Source organism: Rattus rattus, chromosome 12 (genome assembly GCF_011064425.1).
Source record: "Rattus rattus isolate New Zealand chromosome 12, Rrattus_CSIRO_v1, whole genome shotgun sequence".
In the NCBI taxonomy this organism is placed as follows: Eukaryota; Metazoa; Chordata; class Mammalia; order Rodentia; family Muridae; genus Rattus; species Rattus rattus.
In genome coordinates, this window is record NC_046165.1 from 61,664,224 (window position 1) to 61,679,818 (window position 15,595).

A 15,595-nucleotide genomic window follows, 5' to 3' on the forward strand; every position below is an offset into this window, starting at 1 on the left:
TGGAAGATAACTTTGGTCAAGAAGTTCAAGAGTAGTTTAAGGGTAAGATATTCCCTTTTTGTAGCTTTGTGTGGAAAAAGCTAGTAATAGGATAAATCTGCTTTTGTTCATATGAAAGATTTTTTTGGTGCGTACTGTTTGAAGTTTGATTACATATATATTGAGATACTGGTATATGTGGACAAGACCTCTTAATTTGGTCAGCTTAATGACTTCATAACAAAAAAATGTTTTTTCTAGTCCTTATACACTTTTCACTAATGTGTATCTTTAAAAACTATGAAATCTTTCCTATCTGTTTGATTTGTCCAAATATAGTATGTGCTGAACAAGGATCTTAGAAGGGCTATATTTTCTACAAAACTTGATTACTAGTTTTAAGTATGTGAGCAAAGATCATGATATTACTTGTTAGCTACTAATACAATTTATGACTGATGAATGACAAAACCGATGTTGGTTGGTTAAAACATCTTTTTAGTTTTAAAGCAGTTGAACCTTGTTAGATTTTAGAAAACAAAATCTTCCTAGGGCTATTTTGGAACTTCAAGACTAAAAGCTCCACCAAAAAAAAAGGATTAAAAAATTTTGAAACTAACCTTGTCTTACCCAGTTAAGATTTACTCTTAAGCCCTAGCATATGAGAAATAATACCCATGTTGTGAATTTTTTCCTTTTAAAAATGTAAAGTTTTGTCACTAATTTTTATGATCTGTAACATATTGACTAGTTTCTTACTATATAGAGAAAACTGTTGCAGAATTCCATGTTTTTATTTTTAAATTTTTATTTAGAAATGTAGAAGCTATTTTATGTGTATAGGTGTTTGGGCTGTGTGTCTGTGTGTCTGTGTGTGTGTCTGTGTGTGTGTCTTCATCCACGTGTGCCTGGTGCCTTTGTGGGCCAGAAGAGAGTGTTGAATTTCTTAGCCTCCATATGGGTACTGGGAATTAAACCAAAGTCTGGAGGAGGAGCCAGTGTTCTTGTGAGTTGTCTCTCCAGGACTCTGGTGGTTTTGTTTTTAAAGGCAGTAATAAGTGTAAATTTATTCTTTTGAGGGCCTGAATGTGGCATGGATGTTTAAAGAGAAGTAACCAGAATTTTCCTATTTTGATAGACAATCAGGGTCTGCTTGAGAGTATTTAAAAGTGAATTTGATTTCTGAGTTCAAGAAATGGTTTATGAAGCTGGAGAAAGAGAGAGATGGTCTGGTGAGAGTACTGTTTGCTCTTTCAGAGGACCTGGTCAATTCCCAGTACCTACATGGCAGCTCACAGCCATCTGTATGTAATTTTAGTCCCAGAGGATCTGACACCCTCAGGTACCAGGCATACATGTGTACAGAAGTATGTGCAGGCAAAATACTCATAAACACAAAGTAAACTTAAAAAAATAAGGAAAAAGCGAAACAACTACTAGCCAGGCTTTTGCTAAGGTAGTGTATGATGCTGTGGTGGTGAGAGCCCAAGGAGATGACTAAACTGTAGGGCAGGCTCGACAGATCTGGGTGAGGGAAGCATACGGAGTTTTGTCCTGTTCATTTACTTGACTTTAAAAATATTTATACCTTTGCTTTTATTTTGCTTGTCATCTAACATGTTGCTGCAGTGTTTTTTCCAACATTAATTTTACCTAGTCTCTGTAATACAATTGATATATTAGATTTTTTAATCCATATTTCTAGTATTTTTTCTCAGTAGAATTATCTTCATATCTTCATTGCTTTTTCTGCACCAGTATAAATTACCAAAACCAATTTGTTAATCTTTTTTCAAACTTTAGAACACAGTTTATGTGTAACATCCATAGTCTGTTTAAATATTAAACTTATCATTTGTTTCTTAAATTAGCTTTTTACAAACTCAAGCCTTAGTAATCCTTTTTTTAAAAATTCTTTTATTTATTTACATTCCAAAAGTTGGCCCCCTTCCTGGTCACGCCTCACCGAGTTCTTCACCCCCCTCCGAGAGGGGGCACCCCTATCTGGCCACCCACCCCACCTCACCCCTACCTCACCCCCACCTGCATCCCTCTTCCCTGGGACATCAAGTTTCCACAGGATTAAGCTCATCCTCTCCCATTCTGAGAGATTTGTTCAGCCCTGATATATTCTGTGGCCTCAAAGCCTGCTACCTCGGGTTCCACAAATATGTAACTGACTGACTTTAAATATGCCCTACAAAACCACTGAAAGCCCCATGTTTATTTGAAGGGATGTTTGTATAAAGCTTGAAAATCTTAATTACTATTAGAGTTTGTAAAAATGAAAGGTTTGGCTACTGAAGGCCTTAGTAGGAAGACTTCATGGTAGAACTGACATTTAAACTGGGCCCTTTGGAATGAGTAGGAATTAGATAGGTTTTAGATAAGCAGTATAACAAGTATTTTACTAGAGAGAGACAAAACTTAGGTGGAAATGGACATTTCCAATATGTGGCTTTGTGAGAAGATCTGAACTTTTTAGAATTGAGGATTGACTTTCCCCTGTAACTCGTATAAGAAGCTGTGTGGTGAAATGGTCCCAAAATGTGTTCTGTCTAACGTGAAGAGGGGTGCTAGTGACTGTTTCCTTTCTGGGGATCTGGAGACATTTTAATGCTGTTGTATACTTAGAGTCAGTCTTTATTTGTGTTTCTCTGTCTCAGTCTTCGTGCATTCTCTGTGTGTGTGCTTGAAATTTGGGGTGTGGATGGAAATCAGAGGTCAGTGTCATTCCTCAGTTGGTTCTCCACCTTATTTCTTTGGAACAGAATCTTAGTACTCCCAGAGCTCACCTATTACATTGGATTATCTGCCCAGCAAACCCACAGGTTCATCTTGTCTTTGTCTTCTCAGTGTTGGAATTAGAGGTGTGAACACTTACTTCCTAGCTTTATGTGTGTGCTAGAACTCTGCAAAGGTGGTTTTCTAAACCAGCAGAAGATAATCACTTTTTCCCCCTTAGCATAAATTTGAGAAACACGTGTTACTTACAAGTTTGCATGATGTGATCAAAATACTTAACCTAGCAGATCTCCCTCTGTTAAGATGATTGGATTCTAATCATATAATTACTATAATTGTAAATTTATTCAGTAGATAGTATGAGCTATAATATGATAGGAGTTGAGAGTAGTAAATGAGAAGGGAAGATAAAAACTGCAGATGACTTATGCATATAACCCTTTACTATTCGAGGTGTGGTCTGTGGATATTAGCCTTTCCCAGACTGTGGTCTCATTGACAACACTGAATGAACAACTATATTTTACCAAGATCTCCAAGTGATTTTTTATAATCACTATAAACTTCATCATATGAATAAACTTCATTCAATTTTTGCTGCCGACAATAGGAATTAAATGTCTTTGAATTTCCCTCCAGATTATCAGACTTCATGACGAATTCCTTTACTACTGAACCAGCCTACTTGCTCAGGCTAGCTTTCAGTTCTTGAGTTGTGGAGTCTGTAAGTCTATGCTATGTGTAAACATCTTCAGTTTCAAACAAGTTTTACCTACTTGAAATTTCTATATTTTGTCTTATGTTTATTCTTCATTGTATGAGTATGTGGTATATGTACATGTGTGTATGTGTGGAGGCCGTTGGTTATTGTTAGGTGTTCCTTTTTTTTTGAGACTCGGTTTCATTGAAGCTGGAGCACATTGATTTCAGCTAGTGAAATCAATGACTAAATGCTTGGAGAGCTTTAGAGGTCTGGCCAGTGAGTTTTAGAGATCTGTTTGTCTTCAGTTCCTCCTATTATGACTGGGTTTATAGCCGTATGCCATTGCGCCTGGGTTTTTACTTGGGTACTTAGATTTATTTAACTCAGGTCCTCATGCTTATGTGATGACAGCCACTTTACTGCCTGAAACCATCTCCCCAGTCTGTCTTTTTTTTTTTTTTTTTTTAATTAAAAGTTAATGTGGAGGCTAGTTCAGTGGTAAAGGCACTTGTCATGAAGTCTGATAATCGACAGGTTGTGGAAGGAGAGTGGACTTCTAAAGTTGTGTGCTGTGGCATGTATCTCCTTTAACCCCCCCCCCAAATTAACATAACAAAAACCAATGTAATAAAAAATTAAAGGGTTAATATTGAACATACTTAGATCTCAGCTGGGAACTATTTGAATGTGAAAGGCAAGGTTGTGTTTGTCTTTCCCAAAACTCATTGCCTTGAACGGATCATTGTAACATTGTGCTAGATCAGGATTTAAATGGAAGACACTAAAATAGTTATCTTATAGAGAGCCTTTGATAGCAGCATGTCGTTTTGTCTTTTTGGCTATCATTGTTTTTATACATCCTTTTCCAAGCACTTACTTGAGGTGTAGTCATCCTTAATTTTAACTCCTTGTCTTAGGCTTCTGCTAGTTTTGCTAACTAAGGATACCCTAATAATACTGTGAAATTGGTTTCTGTAGTCCTAGCCATGTACTAGTCACTTGCTGAGACATTGTGATTATAGGCAAGATTCTGATAATGGTCATCAACCATCTTGCTTTCCTCTTCAAGACTGTTTCTTTAAAATACTTCATTTTCTTCCACCCACAGAGGGAGCAAGACAGTGGTTCTATGTAGTTCTGGAAATCACTTATCTTCCTAACTCAGTTCATTAGTGGTAGAACTTCAGTTGTTTATTATTGCACCTAGCTTTTAGACTGCTATTTTGTATTTTGGGACAGCTATTTTCAAACACATGGTCAGTTTTCCAGAAGCTGGGATCACAGGTGTGTACCTCCATGTTCCTAGAGTATTGTCTTTATTATTCCAGTTTGTACCATACTTGATTTTAGCCAAAAGACTTATGAGGTGATTATTACCGGTCTGTGATATCCTTCAAAAATTCAAATAACTAGAATTTAGCTATAAGGATACTGTTTTAAGAAATTAAATGTTGGGACTGTAGAAACTGTTCAGTGGTTAAGAACATTTGCTGGTCTTCCAGATGAGGCTTCAATTCCCAGCATTCATTTCTGGTGACTCAGTTGTCCATAACTCTGGTTTCAGGGCATCTGAATTGTCTTCTACCTTCTTTTAGCCTCTGTGGCATCAACCAGATACATAGTGCACATGTATGCATATATGGAGGCCAAACATTAATGCGTGTAATATAATTTTTTAAAGAAAATATGCTTTATAACTTAGACAAATATAAATTGCACACTATAAAAGTGAAAACATAATATATAAATTGGTCTTTATATCTAGTTAGAGCTAAACACTGTTAGTATGTGTTCTAAAAAATGTGTTTTAAAATGTACAACAGATAATATGTGATGTAAATTTTACTAACAGGAAAGATTGGGTTAGTGAGATGGCCTAGTGGGTAATAAAAAGGTACTTGCCTACTGAACCTGAGAGGCGGAGTTTAAGTCCCAGTATCCACATAGTAGGAAAGAACAGACTCTTCTGCAAGTTGTCCTCCAGCCTCCACACATACTCTATGACATTTGAGTATACACATACACAAAGTACATTAAATGCACTAAAAATGTTTTAAAATGAAAAGGGAGATGGTATACATTCCAGAGAGATTGTGGCTGTTCTTTACTTAGAATTGGTTTTGTAACTATAGGTTAAGCCAGAACTTAAGCCTTAATATCCTTTTGTTTTGACCCTAGGGAAGAAACCCTTTTTTCTTGGAGCCAGCAATAATTATTACAATCACTGATGGGAGCAAGTTGACGACTACTAGTGGTGTCCAAGATGAGGTAAGTCATGCGAGGTGTGTTACATGGGCATATAGATAAAATTGAAACCTATTGGTGAATGTGTGTAGTGTGTAGTAGGGTACTGAATACTTCGCAGTGCATTTGCTCTTAGTAATTAGTGTAGTTTGTAATAGTTCATCTCTTGAGGTCCTCTGTCTTTGTTCATAGCAGTTGTCATTATAATATTTTCTTGAGTAGGAATCCTTTCTGTGCAGAGTTTGTGAACATACCTCCTGCTTCCATTAAGAACATCAATTGATAGTGAGGACAGTGTCAGTGTCTATGCCATAGTAACATTCTTATTTTCAGGTTTAAAGAAAAAAACAAATAGAATTCTAACAATTTTCTTATTTTAGCTTATCTTATTTCTATGATAGCTTTTAATCACAGACAGAATGACTGAAGTAAATAAACCCATAACAAGGAAAGATTTAAGTCTTCAAAGAGGTTTCAATGTACAATCAGAAGACTCGAGAGTTTGGGCACTTTGGTGAGACAGTAATGGTGGGACAGTAAGAAAGAATAGCTACTCACTTCATGTGGGCAATAAATGAAGAGACAGGAAGAAACATGAACAGTTAGATAACTCATTATAACTTTCTTCAACCAGACCTTATCTCCCAGTGTTGCTAGCATCCCTGGCATCAAGACTCAATACATAGGTCTTTCATAGACATTTCATCCTGAGTCACATCTGTTGTGGTTTTTAGTAGAATCCAGGAGTAGATTAAATATAGAAAGAGTGAAGATATTTTCAACAATTATGTTTTCTCCTACATCATATGTAGTGAAAATAATTCAGAGCTAATGTTATTTGCTCTGTTAGTGAATTATGTATGCTGTAGTATAATAAATCCTAATTAGGTTAAAGAAAGCAAGCTTTATAGTGTTTTTACTGTATTTGAACTGTTGGTAAACATTGTTTTCCTTAAAATGGTATTGTATAGGTGATCTTTAAAGACGCATTGTTTGCATTTGCTCTTAAGGTACAGATTTTAAAGATTTAGAATTAGAATTAAAATTTAGATTAAATCTTTTAAAATTAAAGATTTAAAATGAATTTCCATTTGTATGACACTGTTGAATATAAATTATATAGAGTCAGAGCATGTGGGTTTTATTCTTAATTCAAGTACTGCTAGCAGTGAACTTTCTACCAGTTGGCCTAACTTCCCTAAATCTCTATACTTTATCAATGAAATACTGACAGTAATTCTTGCTTTCCTTCAAAGAGTTGTTGAAATGTGTAAAATAATGGATGTGAACTTGTGTGGTGGACTGTAAAGACAAAGGGTATTATGTTATTCCATCTTGAGATAATAGAACCAGTGCAGAACTTAAATTACCTAATTTGACTGGGAGGGGGGCTAGAATTGCTTTGTTTTGTTGGTTAATATTAAAAAGATTTTAGGAATAATTATTGAGATAGCACTGAAAAAAGTAGCCTACTTGATTTGACCTTCTTGAAAGTGAAATTTAATGGGACTGGACTTTGTTAGACTTGGTTGACATCTATAGCCATTTATGTTCCTGCCACTTGTAGTAGACAAGACACTAATTACGTCTATAATCACAAGCAACAGGAATGTTACTTAATCTTGAACTCAGAAACTGTCAAATCGAGTTTTCTTTCTTAACCATACTAATTTTAGTATTTGTATTCATGTTCATTTTATAGGAATTCCACATCTTTTGATGCTTGTTTTTTACCTTAATGATTTTGATTAAAATATTATTTCTGTTTTCTCTTGTAAAATAATCTGTCTGTAAGGTTATCCATTCAAGGCACTCTTTTTTGTGACTTTTGTAGAAATGCCTTCAGTGATATAGTTTGTTCTAATATATCTGGATCTAATTCATTTATAAAATCTGTTTATAGGACATCTTCTCACTTCAAGATATCTTGAAATGTACATGGGGGTTGGAATTGTTGAACTTCCTTTTCTGATTTCTTCCTTAGGAAGGATATTAGAGAAATATCACTGTTTTCATATTTCAATATTAAATTGCACATAGATTGAGTAGATTTTCCTGTGGGCAGAGATCTTAACCTTTCTGTTCTTTTTATCTGTGAAATCTTTAACATAGTTCTAGCGTAGAATTTACATTAAAAATATTATGATGTATGACTCTGATAGGAAACTTAAAATTGATTTCTTTTGTTGCTTCTTACCTAAAGCAGAAAGTTGATTTATTTTTAAGGCAAACATTTTTGATTGTGAAGTTGGAGTATAGGCCTGTGAGTTATTTTGATATTAGAAAGTCCCTGCATATTTCTCTACCTCTATCTTTACAACCCAATACTGTGGGTCCACCCCAGGGCCTAGTGCATGCTAGGCAAGTGCTCTATTGAGCAGTGTCACTCCTCCCTCCCTCCCTGTCTCTCTCTGTGTCTTTGTCTCTCTCTCCCTCTCATTGTGGATGTGTATATGTGCATTTATATTCATGCTCCATAGGTGATCAGATCTTTTTTTCTACTAGGGGATATCAATTTTGCCTTAATTTCTTGTTACTTTACCTTTGGCAAAACTGAGTTCTCTTTTTGTATTTTTAATGAGTAAATGTGTGGCTAGTTTCCATTTAAGGAATTTCACGGAATATTGTATATGTAATTTTTGGTGGTTCGTGACTGCTAGTTTATTTTTTTTAACAGATTGTAGCACTGATCTCAAACTCAGATCCTCTTGCCTTGGCCTCCCAAGTAGTTAGATTGTAGGTATGCACCACCACATTTGGCCTGAAGCCACGCCTGTTGATGTAACCTATTTCCATTTGTATGTTTCACTCTCATGATATTTTTGGCTTGAGTGGTATGATACCTGCTGCGGTAAATCGCATCTGCTTTCTTAGTACAGAATGAATGACCCTGCTGCTTTCACATAAACGCTATTGCATATTATATATGAAGTTCATTTAGTCTTACCTTATAGTTTACAAATGAGGAAATTGAGAGTAAAAAAAAACCAAATGATTTGTTTAGGTTATGGTTTTTGTTGTTGCCAAATCTATATTAGAATTAATCTAAATTATAATGGTATCCCAGCCTAATGGTGCTCTCCTCTCTCCTGGATCTATCCAACACCTCTTTGATTGCGTTGTTGAATGTGTTTAGAATTTACCTTCTATGTATGTTTGTGCAGGTGTGTTGTAGTTCAGAGGTTGATGCTGGATATCTTCCTCTATTGGTTTCTACTTTAATGTTTGAGACAGGGTTTCTTCCTGAACTTGTAGCTCACTAACCGAACAAGATGGTCAGCAAATCTCAGGGATGCTTCTGTCTCCACCTGTCTCCCTGTGGGGCTGGCTTTACAGGTACTCGCTGAACCCAGCTTTTTATGTGGATGCTGGGAATCTGAGTTCAAGTCCTTGTGCTTGTGGAACAAGTACTTGACCCACAGCCTAATTTACCTCTATGTGAATTATTTTTTTATTTTAGCTTTTTATGCCAGTATGATATAGATACTGTTCTTAATTCTGTTCTTAATTTGTTTAGTCTCTCATGAATAACTCCTGAGCTAAGCATTTCTAGACAATGCGTATGGAACAAGATACATTTTTTGTGTTCTGTTTCGTGACAGTGATAGAGTCCCATTTTTTGAGTGGTAGACATAGTGATTTCTAAATATGTGTAAGCACTGAGAGGGTGAGCTCATCCCATCTCAGACACTGCTACCTCTCAAACAATTGGCAAATTATAACATATACAATCTAATTTGATCTAAAGTTCTTAGGATAATCAGGTACTGCGAGTGGCTTATTGTATAAATTTGTGAAATTTATATAAAGGCCCAGTATTACATTGTTTTGAATGTAGAAAAATAGTTAATTGGAATCTTTAGAGCCATATTAAACCTCGGCCTGAGTATGTTCAGGCCCAGTTTGCTTTTACAGTGTGTTTGTGAGAGAGAATAGAACTGCTCTGCACTCTGCACTTGGCAGTATGCGGAGTTAGGAGAGAAGACTGTTTTCTGCTGTGCATGAACATCTCAAGCTAGTTGTGATCATTTTATGTTAGTTAAATGAAACTTACAGAACTTATTGCTTGAGATGATGCGAGTATTGTCTAGGACTTTTGATGACTGCTTAGAGTGGAAGTTTAAGTATATTTTGGCCTTTTTTGTATGTTTGTATGTGTAAGTTATATAGCCATTTAGTAAAACTGATTGTCTCCAGTATTTTCACTTAAGGGAAATGGTTATTTATAGATTTGAATTCTGAAATATAAAGGACACTATTCCTCTTGATTTTACAGTTCTTATTTTATGGTGTTGATAAATATTCCTGTGGCCAAATACTTACAATGCTAACTATATCAGCATTATTGGTATCTATCTCAAATGTTTCAATACAATCAGCAAATTATAATTAGAGTTGTTTTATTTACTTAAGTTTTTGAGATTGTGTTTCCTTTTGAAGCCAGAGCCGAGGCTCACCTTGCACTCATGGAGCCTAGGCTGGCTTTAAATTTAGGGCAGTTCTTCTCAGCCTCAGCTTCCTGTGAACTGAAGTAAAGAGAGACATCACCACGCTTTGCTGAAAACTTGTTTCTTTTTCTTTCTTTCTTTCTTTTTTTTTTTTTTTTTTTTCTAATATCCTTTGGCGTACAGAGTTGCAGTGGGAATGTGTTCTGAACTGATTTCAGAAACACATTACCAAGTGCATTGTTCAGTAAGGTAGCAGAAGAAATCCTGCTGAAACACTTACTGTAGTGAAACCATCTTTTTCTTATTCCCAAAGGTGCTAAAAATAGTATTTTATTTCAAATGTTGATATTTCTGGGTAGAGATGAATCTGTTGGCATTTTTGTATTATGATCGCCATGAAGGTAATGTTGATGTCGAAATTAACTGTTGGCTCTGCAGTACTGACTAGATTTTTAAGACCAAGCTGAACAACTACTTTTATAACTTTCTGGAGAGATGTCAGAGCAGTCTCAGTTTATGGGTTCAGTTGCTCTTACGTTCTGATTCGTCAGTTCTCAAAGTTGGTACAGAAGGCCATCAAGCTTTGAATTATTGGATTGGATGCCAGCAACCTTTTCTGGATCGTTCTGCACATTACACGTTGAAAATAGTTTTACTTTGACAGTGGTGTGTCATTATGCATTTACCTTCTTAATGATTCAAAAGTAATGTAGATTCTAGTATCTGAAATGAGTGAGAAACTGTTTCCTCCCTCCCCAAAATATTTTTATTCACTGAAATCACAAAAATATTTGTCAAAGGTTATTATAACTATTTTATAGGTAACGACTTAAAAACACACTTAGAGTTTCCCCACTCTCTGGGATACTTAGAAAGTTGGACAACATTCTTTGTTTTAAAAAAGAGTGAAAGAAATCTTGAGGAATTTTATTGTTTGATAGGTTTCTGAGTGTTGTGTTGCCCTGTATGTAATAGCCTCTTCATACTAGCATTATTGGAATCTAGTAACTCTTAAGGGGTCATATCTTTTTTTCTGGTGAAATATTTAGACTTGTACTTTGTGTGTTACCTCCACCAAATCAGTTTTGTAAGAATACCCAAGAGAATTTGTTGACTGTAGGTCATTTATATTTTGTTTTTCTGTCTATATTTTTGCCTCCATTTTCTTCATTCCTGGATTTACCACTATTGGTGTGATTTAGAGACGTTTGTACTTAGAGTTAATAGTTTCTTGAAAATTCGTACTTAAAAAGTTTGGCACAACTTCTTATAGTACATATTCAGCAGTTCAGATATATATAAATATTGAAAATAATAAACTATTTTCAATATGTGCTAAGAATAATTTCTAAGAGAGGCCTCTAGACAAACAGAATAATTAAAAAGAATGCTTCTTCATAGTCCAGTGAAAGTGGTATGGCAGCAGTAATTAAAATTTTGTGGTAAGATGCATCAAAATAGTTTTATTCAGAGGATGGTCCATGTTTGTTTGTCAGTAGAGTTCTATTTAGAGCCATCTCTATCACTGCTTGTAGCCTTCTATACATAAACTAGTGTGACGCTTACAATGGTAGTTTTTACATAGCTGCATTAGACTCACCAAGTAAACTTATAAAATGTACAGACCTCAGGTCTTACTATGGATTTGTTACTTTAGGCTGGAAATGGAGAGAGAAGTCTGTATTTTGTAAACATGTTTCAATTGATTTTGATGAGATAAACAGATTTCACAACAGAAAATAATTGTAGATACATTTTTTCCACATAAAAGCATGTGAAAATACCTTAATAAGCAGAATAAGAAATGTTTTTTAACTTAGCAAGGCTAGCCTAGGTATTCTACAATATAAGTAATTCTTTTTTTTTTTTTTTTCCCTTTTCTTTTTTTCGGAGCTGGGGACCAAACCCAGGGCCTTGCGCTTGCTAGGCAAGCGCTCTACCACTGAGCTAAATTCCCAACCAATATAAGTAATTCTTGATCTTTACAGTTGTCACACTTGGAATCCTCTCCAAGGTTGTGGAATTCTGCCTGTGTGAATATAACAGCATTGTTTCCTAATCTGTTGATATGGTTTAGAAGAGATTATTGACTCCTTTGTCAGTGTAAAGTTACAGCTTCAAGTGTGCTGTTCTTTCTACCCTGATTTTAAGTTGAGGGTAGAGAGGGTTAGCTGCTAGGAATGGGTGAGTAACTGAGTAACGTTGTCTGCCATTACTATCCCTGCCTTCGAATTCTGACTTTATCCAAAGGATATTAGAATTCTGCTATCTTTACTATGCTATAATTACTGGTTTTTGAATGGCTATGTAACTATCATCATTTACAAAATTTGAATCTATGATTCCGATGAGGGCCTATTTATCAAAAATTGATGACAATTAATGATTAACTTTCTGGAGTTGCTCCTTGATTACCTTCCAGAATGGATTCTTCAGATCTAAGCTATTAAATATGCTATAGTTTAGCATTTTTCCCCTGTGATATATGTTTGGCTGTATACTAGAACTGTGGCATTCACTGTACGTGTAGGTCTCTATTCTAGGTACTGCAGGAGCAAAGACTCTTGCTCTTAGAAAACATACTATTTTGGAAATAGGCAACAAAAGTAGCACTTGTACAGTGAGAAGTGTTATGGCAGAAGTAAAATGACGTTTTTCAGAGAGCATAAACAAAGGAACTTAAAATTTTGAGTAAGGAATTGAGGTGTGTTATACCAAGAGAAAATAGTATGCCAAAGTATAAATACGTGGATACCATTTAATAGATGATTATAAATTAGAAAATATCAGAGCCATAAAATGTGTATAGAATGCAGATGACATTACTGTAAGGATATAGAATTTTATTATGCTGACATTTGCAGGCGAAGATATTAACATAGAAGTAGACAAGTCATATTAAATCCTCATTTTTTAGCAAAATTGTTCAGCCAGCCAGGTGAGTAAAAATGGAGTAAAAACTAAAAGTAGGCACTGTATGGAAAGAATGAGTAAGCAACATGGGACAATCCAAGACAAATAGCTGTCTGTACCAAAGTTATGCCCGTGTTTGACAGGCAGGAGGGGACTGGAAGAGGTTTGGTAGTGTTCGAGGCAGGTTTTCAGAGGTATGTTAGAGGAAAAGCAGTATTTTATAGGGTGATGAACCTAGAATCTAGGGGTCCTATAAATAAATTTCTTAAAGTAATATCTAAGCATTACATTTGTGTGCATGCACACTTTACTGGCTTACTGGGGAGAAGTCCATAGATCTATCTGATCGGTGTGGGGTGTGCGTGTGTGTGTGTGTGTGTGTGTGTGTGTGTGTGTGTGTTAGTTAGGGTTTTACTGATGTGAACAGATACCATGACTAAGGCAAGTCTTATAAGGACAACATATAATTGGGGGTGATTTACAGGTTGAGGTTCAGTCCCTTATCATTAATGCCAGGAACGTGGCAGCTTCCGGGCAAGAATGGTGTAGGAGGAGCTGAGAGTTCTACATCTTCTTCTGAAGGCTGCTAGAAGACTGCTTTATAGGCAGCTAGGAGGAGGGTCTTAAAGCCCGCGCCTACAGTGACACACTTCCTCCAACAAGGCCACACCTCCTAATAGTGCCACTCTCTGGTCCAAGCATTTCACACCATTACATTTGGTGACAGACAGTGTTCTGGTATGCAAGCCTAGGTGCTCTGAAACCCTTCTGCCTCATCTGGAGGTTGATCCACTGGTTGGATCACAGGTGTGCATTGTTATGCCTAACTCATCAGCTTTAAATCATATTTTCAAGCAAATTTATAATGGTCTAGTACTATTTCTAGGCTTCCATCTTGTGTGTCTGTGTACATAGTAATATTGTTGCCTATAATATGGAGGACATAAAAAATTAGAAATAAGGAAAATAAAATAATTGTTTTTAGGGTAAGGATATTGTTAAGGAATTAAAATGTAACTTATGAAACAATCGTATCAGTCAGTAAAGGGCGGAGGATCTAAGTTGGTATCCCATGAAAATGCTGCGGGCAGAGACAGAAGGATCTCTGGGGTTCCCTAGCCAACTAGTCTAGCCTAGTAGGTGGGTCTGGGTCAGTGAGGAGTAGACAGATAATCCTTTAGCTTTTATGTGTTCACACTGAAAGCGTAATCACCTCAGACCTTTACAGGCATCATTAGATAAGCTTCCAGTTTGTTATTCTTCTGCTCTATCGTCTAAGTGCTGTGAATACTGCCATGTATACCCAGAGTGGTTGAGGCCGTCCCATCCTGTCTGGATGTCTCTCTCCCATCCAGTCTCAGCTCTGGCCTATCATTTGTATTTTACTTTTAAAAATTAAGTAGTTTTGAGACATGTGCTTCCTTGTCTGGTATGGAACTGGCTATCTAGACCAGGCTGACTTCTCAGAGATTGCCTGGCTCTGCCTCCCAAGTGCTGGGATTAAGAGTATCTGACATCACATCCAGCCCTGTTGTTTTTTATTTTTAGGAACATAATGATGTGAATATTTAAATTTGCTTATTTAAAGCAGCCATTAGTATTGACATTCAGAAAAAAGTTAGAGCCAGAATATTTTGTCTCCCTGCCACCCTCTCTGCATGCGTGAGTGCGTGCATGCACGTACACGTGTATCATCAGTATGTGCATCTACACCCAAGTTAATTTTCTGTTAAAATTTAATCTGTTTTGGTTATTTTTCTGACTTCATGAGTCAGATTATAATCTGAGAAAATGAAAATGTCAGTGTTTGAATTCCTGATGGCCATACTAATATAAGCATTAGACTCCTAGTTACTAATAAATGTATTGATTATATCTACTTAGCTCTCTTCCTAGTACTTTAAACATTATTTCCACTTTTGGTCCTTTTCAGGTATAAGATAGTAGATTTAAGTTTTCTAGATTTATATATTAGAAATAAACTTGATGAGGTGACCGGAATAATATTGAAACCTTGGCGTTTATACCAAAGCAAGGTTACATTTTGATCTAGACAAGGCTGTTTTGGTATATTTTTCCCCACACTCTCTTTTCAGATTGAATTACTGATTCCCCTCCCCCCTTGTTTTGTTTGTTGTGGTTTTGATGTTTTTTTTCCTTTCAGCTAAAGGAGCAGCCCAGTGGTTTTCAAGAAGTGCCAAAGTGCACTGACTGTCTCATGATGACTGGTGCCTCAGGGAGGGTCATGATTCCTGGATACAGGATCGACCTGATCCTGGATGTCACTTCAAGCAGTCATATCGTGGGGAAAAGCCTTGTCTAATGGCTAGCCTTCCTCAAAAGTCTGATGCTAGTCATCTCGGAAGGCCTCAGAGAAAGCCTTAAAGGTGAGCAGAGTAGAGTGTAGTTCTCTCTGGGGACTGTGCCTTTTTGTTGAAGAATCTGATTCAACACAGAATGATAACCCTAACCTGATTGATTATTCAGGTCCACTTGAATTGGTAAATTAACCTGAAGCTTAAAAATTTGTTGTTGATGATGATCAGACCCCAACTTTTGAGTT

At 36.1% G+C, this 15,595-nt stretch overlaps 1 protein-coding gene across 3 annotated transcripts in view; it reads left to right on the top strand.

The window, feature by feature from the left end:
* Positions 1-15,595, top strand: part of Ints6 (integrator complex subunit 6) — a 114,097-nt gene that overhangs the window by 54,296 nt on the left and 44,206 nt on the right. For all 3 annotated transcript variants that reach the window (XM_032918051.1, XM_032918053.1, XM_032918052.1), the window contains exon 5: positions 5,606-5,695. In XM_032918051.1, coding sequence (XP_032773942.1) covers positions 5,606-5,695 — 90 coding nt within the window. The remainder of the gene's footprint in view (positions 1-5,605; positions 5,696-15,595) is intronic.